At 41.9% G+C, this 27,878-nt stretch overlaps 1 protein-coding gene across 2 annotated transcripts in view; it reads right to left on the bottom strand.

Moving 5' to 3' along the window:
* Positions 1-27,878, bottom strand: part of LOC144461887 (uncharacterized) — a 128,683-nt gene that overhangs the window by 38,031 nt on the left and 62,774 nt on the right. For both annotated transcript variants that reach the window (XM_078165699.1, XM_078165698.1), the window contains one exon: positions 26,041-26,267. In XM_078165699.1, coding sequence (XP_078021825.1) covers positions 26,138-26,267 — 130 coding nt within the window. In that variant the 3' untranslated portion in view covers positions 26,041-26,137. The remainder of the gene's footprint in view (positions 1-26,040; positions 26,268-27,878) is intronic.

Consider the following 27,878-nt stretch of genomic DNA (forward strand, 5'->3'; position numbering starts at 1 on the left):
CACCTTTAGTCCAAACTTAGTGCACTGCTGCTGAACTCTTGCTCCACTCCCCAGGAGATAACTCCTCAAATAAATCAGATTAGACCATTTTAAAGCACTGAAAGCTACCAAGACACAACCTGCTATAGTGAGTGCACAGATCATACTGAAGGACTGATACATGATGCGACTATTAAATAAAAGTTGCAGCTCCTGCACTCACACAGATCACACAGTAGAAATATCAATTAACACATTATCTAAAGTATCAGTTCATCGCTGAGTCCAAGGGGATGTTTGTGCCAAATTCTAAGAAATTCACACTCACAAAAATGGGACAGGCCACCTGAATACATGAGGTCTGCTAACGCTGTTAACTCATTTAAAAACAATATTGTTTCCTGTGGCGTTCCAAAAACATCACTTTCTTTAATCTGCAGATATTTATTTTTTATTTATGTATTGTCTATTAGTAATGCATCAGTGATAATGAAAAAATGACTGAACGGGCCCTACAGGCCCAGGGGCCCAAAGTCTGATTGCCCCCCCTGACCCTCACCTGCAACATGTCATATGTCAAATCAACATGTTGTGTTTCAAATTCAGGGAGTTTGTCCCACAGGTGGGGAGCATGGAAACTTAAAGCTGCTTCACCTTTCTCGGTTTTGAATGGCCTGTCAACACTGAGTAAAGATCCAAGATGACCCGAGGGGTCTAGAGGCAAATCAACATTTTAAAAGTATTTTCTAGCATTCACAGAACCACTAAGAAGAGACATAAAACAACCACAAAAAGACACAAAACTACTACAAAGAGACATAAAAACAAAAAAACAACCACAAAGATTCACAGAACCACCACAAAGAGACATAAAACAAATCCAAAGATACAACACCACTACAAAGAGAAATAAAACAACCACAAAGAGACACAAAACTACTACAAAGAGACATAAAAACAAAAAAACAACCACAAAGATTCACAGAACCACCACAAAGAGACATAAAACAAATCCAAAGATACAACACCACTACAAAGAGAAATAAAACAACCACAAAGAGACACAAAACTACTACAAAGAGACATAAAAACAAAAAAACAACCACAAAGACTCACAGAACCACCACAGAGACATAAAACAACTGCAAAAAGACACAAAACTACTACAAACAGACATAAAAACAAAACAAACAACCACAAAGATTCACAGAGCCACTACAGAGATACATAAGACAACCACAAAGACTCACAGAATTGCTACAAAGAGACTTAAAACAACTGCAAAGACACAACACCACTGCAAAGAGACATAAAACAACCACAAAGAGACACAAAACTACTACAAAGAGACACAAAAACAAAAAAAAAAAACAAAGATTCACAGAACCACTACAAAAAGTCATAAAACAAATTCAAAGACACAACACCACTACAAAGAGACTTAAAACAACCACAAAGATTCACAGAGCCACTACAAAGATACATAAGACAACCACAAAGACTCACAGAATTGCTACAAAGAGACATAAAACAACTGCAAAGACTCGCAGAACCACTACAGAGATATCAAACTACTACATGGAGACAAAAAAACAACCAAAGATTCACAGAGCCACTAAAAAGTGACATAAAACAACCACAAAGAGACACAAAACCACTACAAAGAGACACAAAACTACTACAAAGAGACACAAAAACAAAAAAAAACCCCACAAAGATTCACAGAACAACTACAAAGAGATATAAAACAAATCCAAAGACACAACACCACTACAAAGAGACTTAAAACAACCACAAAGAGTCACAGAGCAACTACAAAGACACATAAGACAACCACAAAGACTCACAGAACTGCTACAAAGAGATATAAAACAACTGCAAAGACTTGCAGAACCACTACAGAGATATCAAACTACTACATGGAGACAAAAAAACAACCAAAGATTCACAGAGCCACTAAAAAGTGACATAAAACAACCACAAAGAGACACAAAACCACTACAAAGAGACACAAAACTACTACAAAGAGACACAAAAACAAAAAAACCCCACAAAGATTCATAGAACAACTACAAAGAGATATAAAACAAATCCAAATACACAACACCACTACAAAGAGACTTAAAACAACCACAAAGAGTCACAGAGCAACTACAAAGATACATAAGACAACCACAAAGACTCACAGAACTGCTACAAAGAGATATAAAACAACTGCAAAGACTCGCAGAACCACTACAGAGATATCAAACTACTACATGGAGACAAAAAAACAACCAAAGATTCACAGAGCCACTACAAAGATACATAAGACAACCACAAAGACTCACAGAATTGCTACAAAGAGACTTAAAACAACTACAAAGAGACATAAAACAACTGCAAAGACTCGCAGAACCACTACAGAGATATCAAACTACTACAGAGACACAAAACTACTACATGGCGACAAAAAAACAACAACCAAAGACTCACAGAACTACTACAAAGAGACAATACAACTACTACAAAGAGCTGCTTTCAAAACTTGCAGAGAAGGATAAAAATAATGAGTCTTTTCACATCTGCTCATACAAGATAATGTCTCAGGAGAAAATGCAAAGTTTGAGCTGTTGTTCGGTTGATGGGTGCAGCCGCAGTGGGGACCAGCAGCAGGTTGATTGAGATGTACTGACTAATAACACATTAACAGCTCAACAAATCTTTTCAGCTTAAATTTGACTCTTAAAAACATCATTTCCTCTCCAATAGAAATCGACTTGCTCCAAAACATTTCTAGAAATTATTAACTTAAATCACTTTTGCATCGACATGGCTGCAAGCCTCTATGCACCATCTCTGCACAGCCAACAATATATGAAAAAGTTGAAACTGTCCTCAGCTCTCAGAGCTCGCAGGCAGCAGCCTGGCTGAACTGAAAAAGAAAGATGAAGAAGTTTTAATGTGATGACAGAGGAACATGAGGCAGGACTTTAACAAAGCTGGCACAACGCAGTATGAAATGGAAGCTGCAACTGTATACAGTTGGACACATGGGGGACAAACACACTCCGTGATCGTCTTCATGTCAGTTTAACCCTTGAGCGTAATCGTGGGGACATTTCCAGAGTGACTTGTGTGTCTCTGAGGTGGGACGGGCGGCTGTTTGAGTGTTGCCACTATGTGAAAGCTTCTCCGGGCTGCCCGTGCACTTTGACACCGGTAGCCAAGTCCCGGAGGCCTCGACCGTCAGGGTGAAGTGTGTGTTTGTTGCTGCTGAAGGGGTGTGGGAGCGGGATCCAAGCCAGGGTCAGGGGGTTAGCTACATGTCCTAAAAGCAAACTGTAACCTACTTTCACCCCCCACACACACTACAGTGAGCCAGTCAGACATCCTGCCATGGAGTCCACTCTTGACGTTCTATCTGTTTTGCAAAGTCAAAAGGCCACAAGAGAGAAGAGGTGGTTCACCGAAAACTTTGGGGCATCTACCAAAGAGCCTCAGAGTTCCCAGAGTGCCGTTGGTTTCAGTGTGGGTGGCTCAAATCCCTCAGCCCTGCAGTGTTACTGTCATTGCATAACTACAGCTAAAGTATACATTTTACAAAGCAAAACAATGAGACGGTGTTACACTGCAGATGCAGTTTTAAGTTGGAAGCAGCCTGGTTTATATATAAGGGAGAGGTTGGAGGAAAAACGAGGCACCTACTGTCCGAAAATTATGAATACACAGACAAGACATTCTAACTTTTTAAAGAGTCGCAGTGATTTAATATTACACCACCACAAATTCAAGGGACATGGAAGAGACAGATTAAAACACAAGTGTCAAAGCTCCTATTGCGAGGGTCAAGCTAATTCAGCAAAATTCAGCCCTTACAGTTTTGTCCAATCATCGCAACTTTTGCACAAATTCAACCACACGTCATAGATCCTGCGAGTCACCAAACTCATGTCCTTGTATCCAGCTGTGGAGATGCAAACTTGCGCAAAACAAAAAGTTCTGCTGAAGAACGTGCGATGCAATTACCCGATGTTCTGCAAGAACATAAGTGGTTTTGCACCGCATCAACAAAAGTCATCGATCTACAGAAACCTTTCGAACGCAAAACACACCTCTGGAATGACTGAAAGGCGACAGATGAAGCAAATCACCACAACAGAGGTCCATACTAAAAATGTACGTACGGACAAAAGCCAGAAATGGTGTATGCCAGAAACTATTAGACAATTTCTACAATCAGGCCTCCACCTCACCATCTGCCGTGCCAATTTCCCGTCTCCAAAACGCTCGTAGCACAGGCGTGCATGCCTGTTTGCGTGACGAACTATGTGTGTGCGCATGTGTTATAAAGAAAGAAGGACTAAAGAAAGAAGAAGAAAGATGGAGAGAGGAAAAAGAGTTGAAGAATAAAAACTCTTGAATAAAATGTTACTCTGAACACTCAGGACATGCCGTTTCATTCTCACTTGAAAAACTTGCCTTCAGTTAAATATAAATAATGAATTATACAAAAGAGGTTTCACTTGCTGCTGCAATTTCATCAAGCTACTGAATAGGCTGAACAATCCCTAATAAGGCCCACAAAATCCTGGAGGACTGGCATATTCAACTCAGGTGCATCTTACAGGGAACCCTCTCTGCTTTCCTTGGTACTATCCCAGCAGGAAGCACAGTAATGTCTTGTGAAATAATTGATTTTCATGCCACTAAACCCGCTGGAAAAACAGCAACTGGTCATAAAAACAGATAATAATCTTGGGGAGTAACAAGCTGCTGAAAAAAAACAGCCATGGGTCGCTACATGACATCCACGTCAGGGGCTAAAATGCCACTGGAAATACAGCAATGTATCCTTAAAAAACAACAGCCTTTTGAGGCATTATCTCTGCTGTAAAAACAGCAACTGGTCACTAAAAGAACACCAATGTGTGGGGAGTAAAAAGCTGCTAGAAAAACAGCCATGGGTCACTATATGACATCCATGTTTGGGGGCCAAAATGCTTCTGGAAACACAGTGATGTTTTGTTTAAAAACAACAGCTTTTCAAGCACTATCACAGCAGGAAATGCAGTGGCATCTCGGAAAAAAAAAAAAGTGCTTTTTGTGGCACTATCCCCGCTGGAAAAACAGTGACTGGTGGCTAAAAAACACCAATGTGGGCGTAGTAAAAAGCTGCTGGAAAAACAGCCGTGGGTCACTAAATGACATCCATGTTTGATGGATAAAATGCTTCTGGAAACACAGCAATGTCTCGTTAAAAAGCAACAGCTTTTCATGCACTATCCAAGCAAGAAATGCACTGATATCTAATAAACAACTGCTTTTTGTGGCACTATCCCCGGCAGAAAAACATTGACTGTTAGCTAAAAAAAACACTGATATGTGGGGAGTAAAGAGCTGCTGGAAAAACAGCCGTGGGTCAATAAACCACAACCATGTTTGATGGATAAAATGCAGCTGGAAACACAGCAATGTCTCCTTGAAAAACAACAGCTTTTCGTGACACTATCCCAGCAGGAAATGCAGTGACATCTCTGTAAAAAAACAACTGCTTTTTATGGCACTATCCCCGCTGGAAAAACAGTGACTGGCAGCTAAAAAACACCAATGTGTGGGGAGTAAAAAGCTGCTGGAAAAACAGCCATGGGTCAATAAATGACATCCATGTTTGGGGGCCAAAATGTTGCTGGAAACACAGCAATGTCTTGTTAAAAAACAACAGCTTTTCATGCATTATCCAAGCAAGAAATGCAGTGATATCTCGGCAATAAACAAGTGCTTTTTGTGGCACTATCCCCGCCGGAAAAACAGTGACTGATAGCTAAAAACACCAATGTGTGGGGAGTAAAAAGCTGCTGGAAAAACAGCTAGGGGCCACTAAACAACCAAAATACTACTGGAAATGCAGTGATTTCTCAGTAAGAAACAATTGCTTTTTGTGGCACTGTCCCCACTGGAAAAAAAGCGACAGATCCCTTAAAAAAAAAAAAAAACAATGTTTGGGGACTAAAAAGCTGCTGGAAATGCAGCCATAGATCACTACATGTCCATGTTTCGGGGCTAATAGCTGCTGGAAATGCAGCAACATCTCATTAAAAAAAAAAAAAAAAAAGCTTTTCATAACACTATCCTGGCAGGAAACGCAGAGATGTCTCTTTAAAAAATAATTGCATTTCGTGACACTAAACCTGCTCAATAAACTGCAACTGGAAAGAAGAAACGCAAATGTGTGGGGACTAAAATGCCGCTGGAAAAAACACCCACGGGTCGCAAAAAAAACATCCACATTTGAGGGATAAAGCGCAGAAGAAAACGTAGCAATGCCTCCTTAATAAACATTTGAAAGCTAGAAAGCTGCAGGAAAACAGCGTCAGGTCCCTAAAAAACACCCATGTTGGGTCCCTAAGAAGTTGCTCAAAACACAGCAATGACTTGCTGTTAATTGGTCTTGAATGGTGGTCTGCAGATTGACACCACATGACACAATCAGCTCATATGTTACATCAGTTTATAAACGCTGATATAATCCCCATGAAACATGCAAATGTAATGCACTTGTGGTTTGCAGAATTGTACAATGCCAACATTTTTTTCTGGCGACTGGGCTCCAGTACAAGAACGTCACACTTGTATTGGGAGAAAGTTGTCCAGGAAGCAATTATGTTCCTTCCAAATCATATTTGGCAAAGCAGATTAGCAGTATATAAAAGCATTTTATAGGAGACAAGGTTGTTCTGCTTCTCTGCAACGTGCCGCCAAGCTGCTGCCCGCAGGCTGCCGACCCTCCCGCTAACCTCAGCGCAGCATCCAGTCGATGCAAACTCACCAACACGAACACACACAGACACACGGCTGGCCCGTAGCACCAAGAACAAGATCTGCTCCACTCAGGATCATCCTGCTTGTCTTCTCTCAGCCACTCGCTGCCAGATTGAAGTTTGACTCTGAGGCGTGTTAGAGATCTTATAGGGTTTGAAGTCGAAAGCCGCAGCACCGACAAGTACCCGCTCCTCCTTTCACCTCGAAGCGTTTCTACCAACGGAAAACAAAGCGGCAAAATTGTCTTCCAGATCAAGCAAAAGGGAAGGAAAAACACAGAACATCTCCAGGAGGCAGAAGTGGGCTCTTTTTGTGGTGGGTAAGGATCAGTGGAGCGTCAGGGATCACATTAAGTATGATGCTGTTAAAAATCTCCCTCAGACCTGATCAGTCTCTTTTTCTCGGGCCTTGAAGCTCTGCTATACCGGTGAAAACATGTCAGCACAGATAAGAAACTTCTTTCTGTAGTTGCCGTCCATGCATCAGAAGCTGAGGAGCTGGTTGAGGCAAGCGTTCGGCAAGTGAGGAAGACAGAACAATGTGACCTTTGTGTGCACTCTATCTTTTAATCTTCAAATTCTAAATTAAAATCTTGCTTTAATTTCATTTAGTGCTCAAGTTAAACATCTTGTCCTGTAACAGTCTTCAATACTGTCTTTTTAAAACACAATGGAGTCGCTTTTATTAACTTTCTTGCTTCTAAATAAGCGTCAATTCTTAGTTGACTAATTGGTGCCAGTTTGTAAGATCAAATTTCCTTCAACGCGTGGTAGTTGCTAAATTTCGGACTTTAATCCTTTGATTTCTTTTACATTTCTCCTCACAGCCAAATAACCTCAAAGGTAGATTTGACATTTTTCCAAATTTGAAATTCTCTGCTCTTAGATGAATCTGTGGCACACTCCATCTTATGGAAATACAACCGATTTCTTGCTCTCCTCTCCGCATGTTTACTCCAGTTCGACCATGTGTGTGTTTGGTTTCCGTGGAAACTTTGGGATTTTGGCTGGAATTTATAATAAAGTTAATGAAATACAGTTTTGATTCAGCTTGCTGGTGCAACACGAATTTCCAGTGGTGACTAGGAAAAGTATTAAAGTTTAGTCTTGAGCTTCAAAAAAGCAGTTTGGGGGGGGGAAAAAAAGTTGCTCACTAGGTTTTGCTGGAGCTTTCTCTCCAGCTGCTGATGAAGACGAAGAGGCCATTAAGTGGACCTCAAGTCAAGATGTTATATCGGTATATGCCTGGCCCCCAAATTAAGACTGAAACTGTAAATACAGGAATATTTTTCCATTTCATGCCTGGACTAATCCAACCTGGTCTCACTCCGAAGTTGTTGAAAATCGGCGCTTAAAAGACTTCCGGTGTTGGACATTGACGAATAAAAGCTGTTATTTGACATCAGCATGATACCCGGCCAGTTGCTGTTAATGTTTAACATCGCCAGGTGGTGCCAAGGGGAAACGCAGCAACAAAAATTAAGACACCGGAAGTTCGACTGGGGCAGGTGGAAGGGGTGGCGGGTGGAACCAACAACCACCGGCTTTCACCTGGAAGGCTGGTGTTTGCTTCTTGATCTCGGCATGTCCTCAAAGTTTTTCAAACTTCCTGCAACATTCTCATTATCACAAGCGAACTAGCAAGTAGCAGCTAACTAGCAAGCACCCAGCCTTCCCTCAAGACAATCCCTGAGATATCACATTTATGATAACAGAATGGACGTGGGTCCACTGTGACCTTGATATTTAACCACCAAAATCAAATGAGTTCAATCCCAAGTCCAAGTAGACGTTTGTGCCAGATTTGAAGAAATTCCCTCAAATCATTCCCTCAGATATTGCGTTCATGAAAACTGAATGGACGTGGGTCCACACTGACCTTGATGTCTGACCACCAAAACCTAATAAGTCTATTGTTGAGTCCAAGTGGACGTTTGTGCCAAATTTGGGGAAACTCCCCCAGGACATTCATAAGATACCCCTTCCACAAGACCAGGAACAACATCGATCCAGAATGAGCTTGACCTTTGACCATCAAAATCCAAATTTCAGGAAATTCTTTAAAGCTGCACTTCGAATATCGTGTTCATGAGAATGGACATGGGACCAAAGTGACCTTGACCTTTGACCACCAGAACCTAATTAGTCCATTGTTGAGTCCAAGTGGACGTTTGTGCCAAATTTGAGGAAACTCCCCCAGGGCATTCTTATGATACCACTTCCACAAGATCAGGACGAACATGGATCCAGAATGACCTTGACCTTTTTTTTTTTTTTTTAAAAGATATTTTTTGTGGCATTTCGCCTTTAATGGACAGGACAGGCAAGCAGTTAAAGGAGAGAGAGAGAGAGAGGGACGACATGCAGCAAAGGACCACAGGCTGGACCTGAACCCGGGCCGCCGTGGCAACAGCCCCGCACATGGGGTGCCCGCTCTACCCACCAAGCCAGAATGACCTTGACCTTTGACCATCAAAATCCAAATTTCAGGAAATTCTTTAAAGCTGCACTTCGGATATCGTGTTCATGAGAATGGAAATGGGACCAAAGTGACCTGAAGTTTAACCACCAAAACTGAATTAGTTCACTGATGAGTCAAAGTTTAGCCACCAAAATCAAATCAGTTCAATCCTGAGTCCAAGTGGACGTTTGTGCCGAATTTGAAGAAAAAAATACCTCAAATCATTCCCTCAGATATTGCGTTCATGAAAACTGAATGGATGTGGGTCGACACTAACCTTGACGTTTGAACACCAAAACCTAATTAAGTCTATTGTTGAGTCCAAGTGGACATTTGTGCCAAATTGGAAGGAATTCCCTCAAGACAATCCCTGAGATATCATGTTCATGACAACAGAATGGATGTGGGTCCAAAGTGACCTTGATCTTTAACCACCAAAATCTAATCAATTCATCCTTCAGTCCAATTAGATGTTTGTGCCAAATCAAATCATTCCCTCAGATGAGAATGGAATGGATATGGGACCAAAGTGACCTTGACCTTTGACCACTGAAATCTAATCAGTTCATCCTTGAGTCCAAGCAGGCGTTTGTGCCAAATTGAAAGTAATTTCCTCAGATTTTATGTTCATGAGAAGTGAATACACATTGGTCCAAAGTGACCTTGACATCTGACCATCAAAACCTAAACAGTTTATTGTTGAGTCCAAGTGGACATTTGTGCCAAATTTGAAGAAATTCTTCCAAATTATTTCCTCAGATATTGTGTTAATGAGAACAGAATGGACATGGTTCCAAAGTGACCTCAAAGTTGAACCACCAAAACTGAATTAGTCCACCGATGAGTCAAAGTGAACGTTTGTGCCAAATTTGACGAAAGTCCTTCAAATCATTTCCTCAGATGAGAATGAAATATACATGGGGTCAAAGTGACCTTGATCTTTGACCACCAAAATCTAATCAGTTCATCCTTGAGTCCAATTAGATGTTTGTGCCAAATCTGAAGAAATTCCCCCAAATCATTCCCTCAGATGAAAACGGAAATGGGTGGGGGACCAAAGTGACCTTTGACCACTGAAATCTATTCAGTTCAACCTTGAGTCCAAGCAGACGTTTGTGCCAAATTTAGAGAAATTTCCAAATTTAAAGATATTGTGTTCATGAGAAGTGAATAGACATTGGTCCAAAGTGACCTTGACATCTGACCATCGAAACCTAATCAGGTCATTGTTGAGTCCAAGTGGACATTTGTGCCAAACGTGAGGAAATTCCTTTTAGGCATTCTTAAGATACCGCTTTCACAAGACTAGGACGAACATGGATCCAGAATGGCCTTGACCTTTGACCACCAAAAATCCAAATTTCAGGCAATTCTTTAAAGCTGCACTTCGGATATCGCGTTCATGAGAATGGGATGGACAACCCAGAAATATAATGCCCACAGCTGTCGCCAGCGCAGAGGAGTAAAAACTTCAGACCCTAAAACCCACAAAGAGGTGGAAGGTAAAAGAAAGGTGTTTCCAGTGTGAGCTGAGAAACGACTTACATCATCCAACTGGTGATTCAAAGTTTACTCTTAAACAAACTTAGACGAGTGACATTAATCAAAAGTCCTGTAATATTTATCTAAGACACCCGGAGGTGACAGAGGGGGTCGACCCAAACCTCACCCTCCTGATCAGGCCTCTGTTGAATATTCCATCAGGAACCACATGCTTTCACTGAGAGTTGTAAATAAAGTGGCTTCAGCTCATTCCCAAACCAGCTACATTTCAATGGATTTGCATCTTGTCAGGACTCACGCTGCTGCACAATGCCGATTTGTTTTTTCTAAGAGATACATAAAGACACATGGCAGAGAAGAGCCATAGTTTCAAAGCTGGAGGTTGTTTTATTCATGTAGCTTCAAGACGCAGACAGAGGAGTCTGTTGGAAGCTCTCTGGCATGGCGGGAAGTCAAGCGAGGAGAGATAAGGGCTGTATAGAGCAGCGGGAGAACATCAGTTGGGGGAAAAATAGTTGAACAGTAACCGCAGGACGCGCCGCCGGAGACAAATATTTCATCAGAAAAGTTCCCAGATACGGGCTGGAGGAAAGTCGGATGCTCAGTGTGCTTGTGAACGCACCCCGCCCTCAGTTTGTCTTTGCCTCGCCTTGACACTGCGAGCTGGTAAATATGTGTTTTCCTCTGCAGTGACTGGAGATGGGTTTCAGTGCCTGGAATAAATCATTGTGGCTTCTGAAAAGCAAATACATATCTGTTGCTCAGCTTATTGACAATGTAGAGAGACCGGAGAATAAATAAAGAGAAGAAGGGAGGAAATGAAGGCGGCTGCCCAATCATGACGCCTGCTTAAGACCTCATTGCTTCTGAGTGCTACTTTACTGTTGCCGTATTTTGACTGAAATCTTAATGCAATGAGGATTAAAGGGATTACAACATAATCTTGAATAATCCAAAGTGCCACGGACGGAGGAGCGCTTGTAATAACGGCGTAAAACCCGTCCGGAGGTCTGACAACATTGTCAGTCACGGCAAGGATTAAATATTTGCGGGAAAAACTTTTGACTAATGCCCGCAAACCATCGTGGGGGGAAAAAGCACGGGGGCCAGAAGGCAATTTAGTCATTTAAGAGACATATAGCACCTCTGTAAGTGCTGGCCAGCCTCTGCCAGGACAAAGCCCAGGCAGACGAGGGGGGAGTCGGGGCTTTTTAAGCAGATTTACTCCTCCAATTTTTGTTTTTGATCAATGCTCAGGCAGGTTCATTACACATGTAAAGCACGGGGGAGGTTTGAGGAATGAAAATGTTCTCACAACCAAGAATCAATTCTTATTAGGTTTACCGAAATGCCATCAACATGTCCATTAGCCTTTCCATTAATTTATATTTCTCTCCTCAGGAGCAGGGCTTCCTTGTGTATTTTAAGGATTATGGAAAGCATCACCAGAAATTATCTTTTGAGCTAAATAACCCACATTCATCGACGTGAACCTGCCTTTAATTACAACCCTTCACTCAATAACAGCAACGCTAAAATCTGTTTGGGAGGCACAGACCTTGCCTGGGTGCTCCCTGGAATTCATGTGGGTCTGATTGAAGCCGTATCGACGCTTAACTCCTCTCCAGCAACCCGTAAGTTAACCGAATGAATATAAAGTGAGTGCGAGAAAAGCTTTTCTACATTTAGCGTACATGAATTTGTCTCAGTGAACAAGAAGGAGCGGAGACACTGGTGACTATAACAGTGATGGTACAAGGAGGCCGGACAGCAGAGACAGACTGTACATGACTCATACAGCATGTATATGATAAATCTGCTTTATATTGAATATTCAATCACTGTGTGCATTCAGGCAGCAACACGCTGTGGCTGCTGGGGAGGGTGGAGAGTTCAGAGAGCAGTCATTTTCTGTGAGTGCTGCGAAAATGAAAAGTCAGCACTTCAAAAAAGATCAGGTTTTATATTTGAGGGGCATGTGTGTGGATAAATTCAACATTTTTATCATGCCTTATGGACGATTAGGCCACATTTTAGATTAAATTTTGAATGAAAATATCCCCATTCAGAACTCCATTGATACATTATGAAAATAACAAGGATTTAAATGTCCTCAGTGTAGAGCGACCTTCAGTATTTTTACAAAGCAGCACCTCTGAAATGCAAACATAAAACCACAAAACATCCTCATCTGTAGAGTGTTGTGCATTGGTTAAAGCTAAAATAAGAATTAAATTGTCAGTACCTTCCTATGCATGACACTGACATGCAAAAGAAATGAACCGATTTACAGCATGGAAAAACTACAAGACAACAAAAACAAGGCATCATGCGTCTGATATGGTCACATGACAACCACTTCTGTTTCAGCATACATCTTCAACAGCTGTGTGTTTTCAAAAACTCAAGTTTGGCACCTTGGCTGTCGCCATCTTGAATTTTTGGTGCCAGAAATGACCATGTTTGGACGAGAGGCTGGAGATAGCCCTAATGCTAGCTGCTAGCTTGGTTACAGCTATGGTTAACAGTGATAATGCTAATTTTTGCTAAATGAAAACAAGTTTAAAACCATTAAATCAAATGTACGTAACAGAAAAAAACTGAAAATCAGAGTCCTTAGACGAGGGGTCGGTAACATTTATTATCAAAAAAGATATTTTTGACCAAAAAAAAAAAAAAAAAAAAAAAAATTGTTTTTACTTTACTGAAAGTGTTTTACTTTTTTTTTTTATTTAGAATCCAAAGCTAGCCTAGCTATGGAAACTCAAGATTAGCCAATGCTTTTACTGTTGAGAAAAATTTAGAGACAAGGCGCCAGGTCACAGACGTAGCCGACGAAATGTTGAATATATATATATATATATATTTTTTTTACTTTGATGTATAGGCTACAAATTTTTACAACTGGAAAATGTAGGAATTTCTTTAGGCCTACAACAATGATGGACGGAAATTTTAAAATAAAAAAAAAACAACACAACTGTTTTTATTTTCACATGATTTTTTAAAACCACAGTGAGCCACTGGAGAGGGCGCTAAAAACCTGTACGTGGGTCTGAAGCTGCTGGTTGCCTACCCCTGCCTTAGAAGGTCTTTTAATACAACCAAATGGTGAACAAGACTTTTTTTAAATTTTTTATTCTTTTGTTAGCCCAATGTGTCAATCAACTGTCATGAACTGAAAAACTGAAATGGTTACACCTATACTCTGTGACTCTAGCCCCTTTTACACTGCCAGATTTTCTGTGAATGTTGGGCCGTTTTGCCGGCAAGCTGCGAGCGTTTAGACACACAGAGCCGGATTGGCGAGATGATCCGAGGTGCCCAATTTTCCACCTCATAGGGTAGACATATTGGAGGAACCTTCTTGGTTTAAAAAAAACGAGGCGGCCTTCTGCAACGGGAGGGGCTGTCGATGACTTGTGGGAGGAGCTGTTGATGACGCCGCACGTGCGAGCCACTGGCGGTGGATAAACAGGAAACAGCTGATAGCAGGAATTAGCGAACACAAACCTGACAGACACTGTAAAGATGAGCAACTGGGGAGACAAGGAATTGCGCGCCCTCCTTGTCCTCGCAAACGAAGAGGCCATTAACCGTCAGATGACGGGGACGGTGAAGAACGGGCCGACTTATGAGAGAATCACCGAAGGACTGACCAGCCGCGGCTTCCCTCCCACGTCACTGTTTACGTCACATGCTGAGCTACATGTTTTGTTACTTGCTCACGCCCCCCATTGCCCCGAAAAAGGCACATTCTGTATAAACAAAAGTAGGTAGGCGGCATTTTGCTGCACTCCCCGATTTTGCTTTTATACTGCCAATGCTGAAAAAACACTGATTGGGCTTTCCTGCTAATTTGCACAATCCCTTTTTAAAAGGGGCTTCTGGGTGTTACACCATGGTTACGTTACCTGTCAAACATTGTTGCTGTAGTAGCAACTTGTCAACTGACGACACCATCCTGTCACAGGATGACTTATACAAAAATTCACCCAAAACATTTTTGTACCAGGCTGTAAACATGTTTATTTCTGGTGTAAATTCGGGCATTTTAACATGGAGGTCAACGGGGAGTGACTCGCTCCTCAAGTGGCCATTCGAGGAACTGCAGTTTTTGTCACTTCCTTGTTGGCTTCATTTTTCATCCTTGGTGGTTACCATTTGGTTTAAATTTTGGCCTTTTATGTTGAATAATATCAGACAATTTAGTCCATATTTCTTTAATATTAACTGAATACACTGCATTGTCTCTATTAGAAGACTTAAGAGTGTAATTGTGTGAGTATTATGTGGTTTTATTTAAGGTTTTTGGTCTGAATATGAGATTTAAACTATATGATCTTCTCTTTTTTGATAAAAATAATTTATTTTTGCTTTGCTCATTCAGCTTTTTTTAAATTTGATTGTATGAATCTTGAGAACTTATTTAAGGAATTTCAGTTTCAGGTGTTTTTATATTGGTTGTTGCAGCCCGAGGCTCTCGTATCAAACTACTGTTTCCTAACTGGGACTTGGTGCCTGATGAAGGTCTGACAGTGCGCAGAAACTCATTACTTTCTTTAACTAAAACAAGGAAAAATCTTCTTGTTTATTAAAGTGCTTCTAACTTGAGTTTGTGAAGAAGCAGGTTCACAATATGAAGGTCACAGTGAAGGTCAACAGATGTCAGCGGGTTCTCTGAAAAGTCACAGAGGTGACGCCTTGAAAGTTGAAGTACTTCGCTTGTAAAATTCAAAGCCGACAGCACGTCTGGCCTTTCTAGTGTTACATCGGCACATTCCCTGCTCCGTGTCAATGAGGACGTCCTCTTTGACTCAACCTCCCGCCGCCCGGCTGCCCTTGGGCAAGGCACCTGACCCCAGGCTGCTCTGTGTCCGGCAGCGGAGGACTGGCCGGCTTCCAGTTTGAATAAATGGTATGAAATGGAAATACTGATGTGCTTTCTTAACCCTCAGATGATTTAATGCTTTGAAAATTGTTCACTTGACTTTACTGGAAACTCACTTTGGACAAGACGCCCTTTTTCTAAACTTTGGGATACGTCATGTTTCAGTTTTTCGCTTCAAAATTAGTTTAGAAAATTAATCAGAATCATTTTAAATTTTAAATACTTCTGAAGAGCGAAAGTTCATCGTTGACCTTCAACTGCACCACACAATATTAATCAGCAGTTTGCACGCTTCTCATTGAGATCTGCTGACATGCACGTCCATCTTCAGCTCAGTTGTCATGGAGACAGACGCTGAAAAAGGCCGTGTCAAGATTTAAATGAAGGATTGAAGTGTAAAGATCAACGACAATAAAGATCTTCCCTTGAAAATGTGCCTATTTCTCATGCTGCCTCACAAACTCCAGTCAGCACTGAGCCCGTCTCTTCTGCATCTCACCCACAGTGCTGCCACCCAGTGCAGACTGCCGTCAACAGCAGCCGTCTCTCAGCAGCCAGTCACATTCTGTCATGGAAACAGATAACACCCTGGACATGTGTTTTAGTTAGCAACAAGAAGACTGTTTTATAAGCAGGCACTTTACACCAACTCCTCATTTCTGGGAGAAAAAGGAGGGAAAAAAGCTGCCAGGCGGTACAGACAGTTTATTTTTTCTGCCTATAAGCCATAATGAGGTTGTGCCCCGGGGAATCAGTCGAGCGGAATGTTATTAATGCCTCAAAAAAGGAGGAAAAAATCCTCGGCACCTTCTGCGGCCGTGGCATAAAGGCAGGAAAAGACTGTCAAACAATTAAAGTGAAGTGAATTCCCTGAGATGGAGGGGGGGGGGGGGGGGGGGGGGGGACGGAGAGAGGGAGAAAAGAAAAAAGAAAAACAAGTGGACAGGCCTGGAAACGTGCACGAGGACGAGGAGAGAGAGCAGCTTCCTTCAGGATGTGGAGGAGAAACGATGAGCTCAGCTTTAGTTTAGGCAGCGGTGTGAAAGCTATCTAAAGACCTGGATGCTTTCTTCCACTGAGGCTGCGAGAGAGTTCGGATCAGACGGGGTCAGGAGTCACTACTGCACGAGATGCACACATTTACATGTTGAAATAATGATCAGGAAACTCCAGGAATTCAGCAAAAGACTCGTTGGTTGGCTGAGTTTGAAAAGTTGCACTGACAAGGAGAGAATGTCTTGAGACTTTCCAAATGTTATCAGACCAACTCGATCATAGTCTGATTGTGAAACTAGTCATTTTGCAGAGGTTGTGATGCTTTAACAATTTACCTACCATTGTAGCACGCTCTTATGCGCCCCCCGAATCACAGGCACCCAGAGAGGGCCGATAAAGAGACAGACTTTCGACACAATTATCCGAAGTAGTGCGCAAAATTTCATCGTATTCAAACAAATCGCTGTAACCACGGCTTATTTTTCAACCACCCACTCCAGTTAAAACCACGCACTCCCGTAGGATTTGTGTCGGGTCCCACAGGAGCCCGATCCCGTTGCAGTCCTCTACTGTAAAGCCCTACCTTGCTGCCACTTCCTGTTACATCACTGGTGGTCCTAGCATATTTGGTGCCCTTGGCGAGCCTCCCAAAATCATGTAATTTGCTGCAGCTCAACATGTTTATTACCAAAATGCAAACCTAGCTAACACTAAAATATACGATAAAAACATACGCTAGATTTCTTTCAGCCATCATCTGTATGTGGGCCCCGTAAATGAACGATAAAATGGGACTGTCCACTACGCCAACTGCCCACGTGGTTGGGTTTACCCAATTCTCGGAACCCATTGGCTGTATTCGGCGTCTGACTTCCAGCAGACGGCGATACAGCCTCTGGGGGCAGACCCCCGATTTTTTGGCATTCCGGTTTGATTTGGGCGGAGGAGGCGAATTTCCGTTTCCGACTTCCATTTATATATAAGTAAATATGCTGAACCATTGCGATGGATTCAGAGTTTGCAGTGACACCAATTATGTTCCGCCTCATTCACTGAATGTAGAGTCTGTGTATAGAGACTAGGTTTACCCAAGTAGGCCCCAGATCCGATGCCCATTTTGGGCCCGTACCCACTTCGTACCCAGGTAACCTTAAAGTTTCTTTATGCTTCTGACACAACGTGCACGCAGTTGCTGTGTGCCGATCATAGTTCTGCATCCTGTTTGTCTATGCCGCTCTGCAATTCGCCGCCAAAGTGCTTGGGGGCGTGGCGTTCTTTAATATCCCTACCTAGACTCTGGGACGTCTATGGTCGTTGCTCGTTCATTGTCTGTTTATCTTCCGGCTTTGCTCTAGTCACAGTCAAGATGGCGACGGAGAGAGAAACACTGTTGCTGGAACTCGAAATGATCGACATTAAACAACAAATGTTACAACGACAAAGAGAGACGCGACTGCGCTGATGGTCTGTGCTCAAGGCAGTGTTGTGGTACTGCAGCAGGAAGTGGAACCTTGTGAAATGCTGGATATGGTGGAGTTTGAAGGACCAATCATAGCTCTTGCGGTCTGCCTTGCCTCAACGCGTGTTTAAAATTTTTTGGAGGTGCTGCGTTGGTCGCTGAGGGACGCAACGCCTCTGCAAAGACCTCTGCGTCGTCGATGCGCAGAAGCATAAACCTTGCTTTAGCATAGCCTCTGCGCGGCCCACTTGATTAAACCCAACCATGTGGGCAACTGGGAACTCATGGACAATCCCATGTAGGGACAATTTACTACGCACATGGGCCCAACGTGCAACGCCCTTCCTGACACAACCCTCTGCATTTATCCGGGCTTGGGACCGGCCCAATGAGAACACTGGCTTGTGCCGCTTGAGGCTGCATTAATCTTGGTGCATCTTTTAAAACCCAAAATCTGTCACCATTCATGTTGCCATTTTTTCTGGGAATGCTGTTTAGTTCTGGCTCCACAGCAAAAGAAGAAGGAGACTCCAGCAGGTTCTTGCTCAAAGGCACGTCAGCAGAGATGGACACCAAGGACACATTCATATTGTCCTCAGCAGCTGAAATCCAGTCTTCTCCTTGAGTCCCTGTAGGCCGCATTAGTGCCACAGAGCTGCAGTCCAGAGGTGTGTGACACATTTTCATCTTCATTCAAACAAACCCAGCTGACTCCGATTTAATCTGCTTAGTTACATCCTCCCAGCCCGGCTTCCATTGTTTCTCCTGATGTGTCAGGGCGACATCCTCGGAGGAAGACGCTGTCACCGTCAAAGCTCGGTGGCCCCCGCGGGTCGAGGCCCCTGCGAGCGCCGCACCTCATTGTCTGTCCTCACCTTTGTGTCTTTGTGTCTTCGTGGACTGTCGCATCGGCGGGTCGTTCAGACGTGACCGCTCAACAAACGCGGTTCCCACAGGAAGTTAAGAGGGGAAAAAAGGATGCAGGGGAAGCATATCAAGCAAGGAGAGGTGAGAGCCCGTGACACTTCCAGCAGCTGAGCTGCAGCTGGTGGGTACAAAAAAAAAAAAAAAAAACGATCCTCTTTCTCTAACACACTTGTTTCATGTTGAATCTGATTTGTCTGTTTGAAGCTGTTGTTCTTGTGGTATCTAGCTTCTCAACCTCTTAGGTAAATACAATCTGCACAGTTTGTCCGTTTTCTTAGAAACAAAACCTAACAGCCACCTAACTCCGCCCCTTCCTGCTTCCTCCAGCTGCCAGTCAAAAGCAACCTTGCAAAGTGTAATAAGTAAACCTCATACTGACCTAGGTGCCATCATTGATGTCTCAACTCTGCCTGTGTGATCACCAACAGATCAGGCGAAAATAAAATTATCCCCAATCTGCAACATGCCTTTTTTTGCCTTTACTGTAAGCTGGGAAATTTCTTCACAGATAAGAAAGAGCTCCTTTAAAAGGCACACTTCACCCACAAAATGATCATCCATATACCAATTTCTCTCTCACACAACTCATGCAGTGTAATCCCAGTCTCGTTTATCCATCTTTATACTCAGTCCTTCCCAAACACATGCATTTTAGCTTGCCCAAGCGCTACTTGTATGCGAAAGTAAGATATTATTCGTAATTACTTACACTACTTGTTACTGGGAAAAATAAATTAAAACTATTTATGATACTTACTTATTATATAATAGTTTTGCTGTTGTTAAATGTTAAATCCTTTTACATCAATTCATCAAGAATTTTCAAGAGTTTTTGGATTCTTCGTTCACCACTTGCAAGAAAAACTACAACCGCCAACTCCTGCTTAGAAATGATTTATTAACAGCTCACAGAAACCCTATAGAATATAGTCTCTGGCTTTTGTTTGATATTTCGTGTTGGCAAATAATGTTGCACATTTCCAAACTGTCGTTAGCATAGTTAGCACACATGAGCTTGGAGGGCTAAACTGGCTTGTTTATTGTAATACATGAATGCTGCTATCATCCCAGACATCCCGCCAAACCTTGTTCAAACTTTCAAACCCCACATAGAAACGGGAAACGTTAAAGGATTACTCGCAATCTTACGCAGAGCTGTTAGCGGGGACTTAGCTGTTTTATAAAAGGTAAGAGTCTCACTCCTACCACTATTTTTGGCTGAGATATACCGTCTAGAATGTGGGATCATAACTTTCACGTTTCATATGGCTTTATTTGGTGATATTTTATGGTGTTTCTGTGTCATAAACAACATCAGCTATCATAATCACACCTGATTTCAATAAGGTACAATGTTTGCAGCTGGCTGAGTGTTGTTTGATCACTGATAGGACTGTTTTGAAGCCGAGTGACCGACTTGACATTTGGAGCTCCGCCTGGATCTTTTCATGGATAAAACACTGTAGAATGGTCATACTTTGAGCAATCTTCTTCAAATTTGAAAGAAGGGTTCATTGATAGTGTGCCTACAGCCCCACAGTGTCATTTACCTGCTCAGATGAAGCCACAGACAGTTATTCATCCTGAAACACATTTTTTATTTTATTTTAGGCAAAATCTTCAGTTTTTCACAGACTTCAGAGGCCCATTACTCTGTCTCTGTATCACCTAGAGTGTTTCTGACACTTTCACAAGAAACTTCAGGGAGTTTTCTTTCTGGCCAGACCTCATGCATGCATGTAGTCAGAGCGGTTCAGAAGCTACAGTCATTTTAATGTGGGTATGTCATTTTAGGCGTTTTTGCTACAAAATGGGGTGATCATTTTGTGGGTAAAGAAGTCTGTATCTTCAACAAGAGTGAAATTGTCATGAAAAACACTGACTACTTTTAGTTTTGTATATAAAATACCCCAACATGCGGACATAAAATGCTTACAAATGTAAGTATAATCTATGATTATCTACCATAAAAGCTGATTAAAAGCTGCAGCCCTACAGTCAGCTTCATATCATGAGCCTGTTTCTGTCTTCTGTGAGTCTGGTGGATGTCTGTTATGGCAGCTCCTATTATAATTATTTCTACAGTTTAAATGATTCTTCTTTTCCCCAATTAATAAGACAGCAATGTTCATGCATTACAGTAAACGAGCCAAGTTAGCCCTTCGACCTAATGTGTGCTAACAAGGCTAATGATGGATTTTTCACGTCACTATATCACCGTTTAGACCAGTCTGTGTTGTTTGTAAATGTTTGTAAAGTCTATAAACACAATGACTGAACAAACGTTACTATTTCTGTGTGCACGTTTTGTAATTAATAACATGGTTATCATAGATTAGCTGGGCTAACCGTTAGGTATTAGCCGTTAGCGGTGTCTGTAGTAACTCAGTAACTCAATAAATGGCCCGTGAAAAAAATGTTTTTTCCAGCGGATATCTTAGTTACAACATGATTGAGCTAGCAAAGCAGTTTTGTGTTGATATGTGTGGTATTTATTCAGTTTTGGGAAATCACGATGTCTAGAAAGCATCAGCTGACAGGGACAGCTAACAGCAGCAGCAAAGCTAACATCAGGACGTCATCTGTTAAAAGCCTCCCGTTGTCGGATACGACATGAAACTACTCCAGTTAGCTCAATCATGTTGTAACTAAGACATCCGCTGGAAAAAATATTTTTTTCACGGACCGTTTATTAAGTTACTGAGTTATTACAGACACCGCTAACAGCTAACAGCTAACGGTTAGCCCAGCTAATCTACGATAACCATGTTATTAATTACAAAACGTGCACACAGGAATAGTAATGTTTGTTCAATCATTGTGTTTATAGACTTTACAAACATCAGATTAGTCTAAACGGTGATACAGTGACGTGGAAAATGTGATATATATATATATATAGCTAAACTCTGCTGGTTTTCTACCCGGAAGTATTTGTAAACAACATGGCAATTCCTTCTATACTGCTAACCTACAAGAGGCAGCCCCATTTTTTCTTGCAAGCAGTGAACGATGAAAGAAGAACGAAACACAGAACATTGTTGATGAATTTAAGTAAAAATAGGCAAAAAAATGAACAGCATTTTTGACTCTCCATAAATTTTATTGGCTGACTTCCTCATGTTTAAGGGATCGTCCATGTCTTTTGAGGTGGTCCTGTATGAGGTACTCATCCATGGTTAGTGTATTAACTACAGTCGATGTTGGTCAGTAAAGCCAAACTGAGCCAAGATTACTGTTTTTGTCAATGGAGTCTGGTGTATTTGAAACCATCAATGGCTTTTTTAGGTGGCTAAAATATATGTGACTGCGGCCCCCATCCACAGCTGTACATTGCTCAGCTTCTGTGGTGGTATTCCTGCCTGCTTCTCCAAACTGGGGGCACACAGACCGCCATCTACTGTGGGTTATACACTAACTCTGGATTCCATCCACGTACAAACCCACTTCAAAAAACCTGAACTATCCCTTTAAGTCCCTCCATCTGCGTCCAAAACTGAAAACTTAAGTTTACAGCAGCAGCAGCAGCAGCAGCAGCACAAACTAGGCCAAAGACAACAGTCACTTCTCACTGAAGTAAATTTTGTCCTGAGCGCTCTTGTTTTCAGAATCCGTACTGGGGCCTCGCTCGTCACACCCATCAACTCTGATATGCTGACAATCCCCTCATTAATTTGAACAGTGCAGCCGGGTTTGAAACACGAGAACCCTTCAGCCATTTCCCTAATGGTCTGCGAGCCGGCCGACCCGGGCGCAGCCGAGCGCTCGCCTCTGTGGAGGAGCGGGGATGGTGTTAGAGGTCCTTTCACTGCGAGCTGAGCAGCCATGATGGCTAACCACCACACCAGAGGCCCCTTTGTTTCTCTTTTTTCTCACCCCGACACTTTACAAACAGCTAAGCCTGTCACAGTCCGACATCAAGGTTCAGTGGTCTGTCAACATTTACCAGCAGATAAAGACAGAGAGGGGGAAATTCTCAGCCCTGGAGAGCGCATCGCTCCGTCCGCAGAGTGTGTGTCTGAGACAGAAAGTGTGTGTGAGGAGATACAGGGCGAGTACTTATGTGTCTTTTCTCAGTGACAGCAGCCAAACAGAAAACACTCATGCGGGGAGGAAGACGGCGAGAGTACATTAGAGCCCCCTGCCGCCTCCCCCCGCCTGCCCGTTGATGAAAAGTGACGATGGAAAGCTCTGACAAATAGGACCGGATCCCGCCTCCCCTGGGCTCAAACCGAGCTGCATCTCGTTCTCCGGCCTGTGGGTCTTTTGCTCTGTTTCGAGGAGGAGAGGGCTATCACAAGCTTCGCCGGCTTAGATGTGTTTGAGACGAGGAGCCGGGGCAAAGATTTGGGATTCGGTTCCGCGGCGCCCACCGAGCTCGCCCCGACTAATAAACAACGAGGGGATTCGACAGCACAAAACAAAGCTCTTTGAAACAGTCGGGGTCGGCATGGAGGGGGAGCTTCATCCATTTCCAGCTAATGATCTACCTACAAGAACATAGACTTTTTTCACTGTCGCTGTTTGCTGGGAAATTTGTTTGCTAATTGGGCCACAGATGACGAAGAGCTCCGCAAAGTTGCTCTGAAGTTTGTCGAGCAAAATACAAATACGTGCTTCAAACAGCGCACTTTACACCGCCGCCCTGCGGTCGGGGTTCAAAGGATAATTCAAGGGGATGTGGTCGTAATTAGGCCGCACTGAATGAACGTGTCAGCATGTGATGCTTCAAGGGAGACCGCCAGAGTGTGTCATGATGTCCAAAACAAAATATATCAAGTTCACACAGAAATGTCCTCTGTTTTTAAATGCTTTGAATCCACCTGAGGACTCATTCATCAATCCTCTATGTGGTCAAAAGTACGCGGACACCCCTGTGCAAACACTTCCTGGTTTGGGCCTCTTATTTCCAAGGAAGGTAAATCTATATAGTTTTAATCTGAGTTGCTGAGTGGTGGAGATATCAGCCGTAGACATGTCTACCTTCTCTTGAATATAATGAGACTACATGGCGCTCAGCTTGTGGCGCCAAAAAGTACATTTAAAAAACTCAACATCAGTGTCTCTTTACAGAAATCACGACCCTGTTACTCCAGATAATCCACAGACCTCCGTGTGAGCAGTTTCACGTAGGAACTTTCTTCCTACTGAACCATACCCACCAACTGTATCACTGCGCAGAAGGAAGAGTGCATCTACTCATGGACGAGAGGCTAAATTAAGCTAGCTCAGCGAGGCTGGCACCACAGCAGCAGATTAAGGGCTCATTTATGCTCGTTAGCGGTGAAGACGCCTCTTGGATGGGAGGTGAAACGTCTTCAAGAAACACAAAAATCTACCGGTTGCCTACGATATAACACTTACAGGGACACTGTGTAGCATTTTCAGTTGTTCATCGGCAAAAATCAGCTGTTGAGTGCACGCAGTCGTGTGCACAGCCTACTGTAAACACTATATAAGCAATGTTATATATTCTAAACACTGACTGCATCATTTAAATACTTTAACTTGACTGTTGCTTTGTGCATAGAATCTTAATTGGAAACTAGTGTTTATTTTTTCTCTAATCTATTATTAGTTGTATTTAATACGACACTGTTGCATTTTTAAATAAAAGACTTAAAGAATCTGACAGCATCTGAAGCAGAGCAAACGCCACCAACAGAACAAAAGCAACATGTATGTAGAGTTCTCACACTGAGCACATCTGACAAGAATAAGACAGGACGGCAGTTTTAATAATAAAGCGACACTTTTGAATTTTACAGCAGTGACGACTCTTTGTAGCTCAAAACATTTCTTGCATTGCGTTGCATTCAGTTAGTTTAAGACACACGTTAAAGCATTAACAGAGAAATTAGAAGAAATTAAACGGTGCAGAGAACGGATGGACAGATGCATATTTATCACATTCACTATGATTTATTAGTGAAATTACAATTAAAAGAGCCTCTAATGGTCTTTATTCTGCATGTCACATTGTAACATACTGCATTTATAATTCATAATTATCTATTGGGTGCAATAATTCAACTGCTGCAATACTTTATCATATTTCTTACATTTACTCGTATTCTATTGAGGTATATATTGTAGTAAAATTTCAGCACAGTGACAATATTTTTTTTTATTTTCTTTATTTTAATATCTCTAAGTACTGGTGTTAAACACTGTAGCATAATGCACATGTGTATTTCCATTTTAATTTTAATGCACCTTTTCGTTTCTATATTATTTCAATTGAATTTTTATTTTATTTAATTTTATTGCTTTATATTTCTCTAAGTACTTAAACATTGTAGTATCATGCACAATTTTATTTTTATTTTATTTTAATTCAATTTAATCTAATTTAATTTTATTGCTCTATAATAATGTAACTGCCACAATATTTTTCAGTACATGACTTTATCATATTTCTTATATTTACTCTTATTCTATTGAGGTACATATTGTAGTACAATTTTATACTTACAGCCTCAACACGTTTACAATATATTTTTTATTTTTATTATTTTAATATCTCCAAGTACTTGTGTTAAACATTGTAGTATAATGCACAATTTTATATTTATTTTATTTTATTTTATATTTTAATTCAATTCAATTTAATTTAATCTAATTTAATTTTACTGCTCTATAATAATTTAATATTTTTTATTTTTATTATTTTAATATCTCTGAGCACTGGTGTTAAACACTGTAGCATAATGCACATTTGTATTTTTATTTTAATTTACCTTTTCATTTCCATATTATTTCAATTGAATTTAATTGAATTTTTATTTAATTTAATTTGATTTTATTGCTTTATATTAACATACTGTATAAAATACATCACCTCAAACACAGTCGCTTGTTACTGATGCTTTTTCTTGATTATGTGAACTTATAAAAACAATTTTAATTACTACTACTCAACATGTCTTCACTGAGCAGCATCCCAGTGTAAGTTATCTACCTCATCATTTTAAGGACTCCATTTTGTTTCCTAATGTCACCGTGAAGCTCTTCAGACACTTACCGTACTCAGAGGAGGCATGTGAGGTGCAGGTCACACGATCTAAGTAGTCTCCCCCATCGTCTTCTGGTTTCCACATATGTGTCACCTGTCGGTGCGATTACAGTCGTCCGCAGGCCAGACGATCCGGCCTGACTGCACGAGACAAAAAGGCATCCGTCAGCGCCGGTTTGCTGCGGCGTCGCGATCGCTTCGATGTCACGGAGCTGACGTGACTGAGGTCTGTGTCCCTGCAGCGAGAAGAAGACGGAGAAGAGGACAGAGGTTATCAGGGACGGTTAATTAGTCACTCACAGATCCAGTTTGATCTGATTCTGAAATCATCCACTTGTCCTGCTCATCCTGGGGACGCTGTGTTTCCAGGAGGCTGAATTCAATGATTCAAATCATTTACAATTCATTGTCCTACAATGACGTTTGAGGCACTTTTGGCCTCAACCTCACGACTGTAAGTAAAGAACAGAACCCAACAAAATCAAGACAAGACGAGATCTGTTCTTGGTTTTCTTGCTCCTTTTTTAAGGTCCCTGGTCTAAGAGATATCCTAAGAACTTAAAACAGGAGTAGACATCTGTATCTGGGCCCCATGTGCTTAGTAATGAGCTAAAAAATGGGTTCCATAATGGCCCCATGTCACCTGCGCACATGGGTGGCAGGTCCTACATGGGTTACACTGCGGCTACCTAGGTACCAAGTGGGTATGGGCCCAAATGGACATCGTATCTTGGGCCCACTTGGGTAAAACCACTCATGTGGACCATTGGCACGTGGTTCGCCAGATGGAGCCAACATACAAATGTTGACTGGGCATATGCGGCTCGTTGGCCCCTCTCCAGTTGCCTTCACTGATCATTGTTGTCGGCGTAAAGTCACTCTTATATTCTCCAGTTGTTAAAATGTGTCGTCTACAAACTCTTTTTTTAAACATCTGTTAACAAAAATGCGTCGTACATTTACGGCCCGGCACCTTGTCCTCTTAAGTTTGCCGAACCTCAATAGCGGGGGCGAGTAGAAGCTTTGGATTCCAATTACAAAAGAGAAAAATATTTGGAGGGAAATATAGAATTTAATAGTGAATGGACAGATTTGTTAGCTTTCACTAGCAACGCTGCAAACTTCAAGTACCCAGTAATCATTAATAGCTCACTGCAGAGTAGCCACCATGGGGCAAAACACATTAAGGAATGGATGTGGGGTATTATCTGGCCAAATATTGTCGGGTTTTTTATACGAAAGTTCGGTGACTCCGGCCTGAAAGACTTGTGGTCGTGTTCACACCAATCGTGATGCAAATTTTCACACCACATTATTCTCGCAAGTTTGAACGCTAGAATATTGTGTCGACTCGCTTTGTACGTGAATAAGTTGCGTCGTAGCGTGAAATTACTAAATCAATGAATGAACTTTGAATGGTACGTCCTCGGTCTCTCAATGCTGATTGGCTATCGCAGCGCGTATTGGTCGATCAAGTTCAGATTTTTCAACTCGCGCGAATAAGCATATGACACAAAATCGCGCTACTCGCTTAATTTGTGCCGCTTAGTTTGTGTATTTCGCGCTGCGTCCATCGCGCCACGTGGTGGGACTTTGCGTCTAATTGTGTCTTTACATTAACTTTACATGTAATTTTATTTGCGCCTAGTGTGAACGCAACATTACAAGGTAAATTCACCGATAGTGGATTGCAAACATTGACAACACCTTGACTTGCACATCACTTGCAACCACCGTCTGTCCCATCTCAAAGTCTGACTCACAAAAGACATCAGACTCATGATATTTCAGCACAAACAAACGCGTAAAGTTTTGCACCTGAGAGCAATTTGCCCTTTTGTTGTATC

Source organism: Epinephelus lanceolatus, chromosome 24 (assembly GCF_041903045.1).
Source record: "Epinephelus lanceolatus isolate andai-2023 chromosome 24, ASM4190304v1, whole genome shotgun sequence".
Taxonomy (NCBI): Eukaryota; Metazoa; Chordata; class Actinopteri; order Perciformes; family Serranidae; genus Epinephelus; species Epinephelus lanceolatus.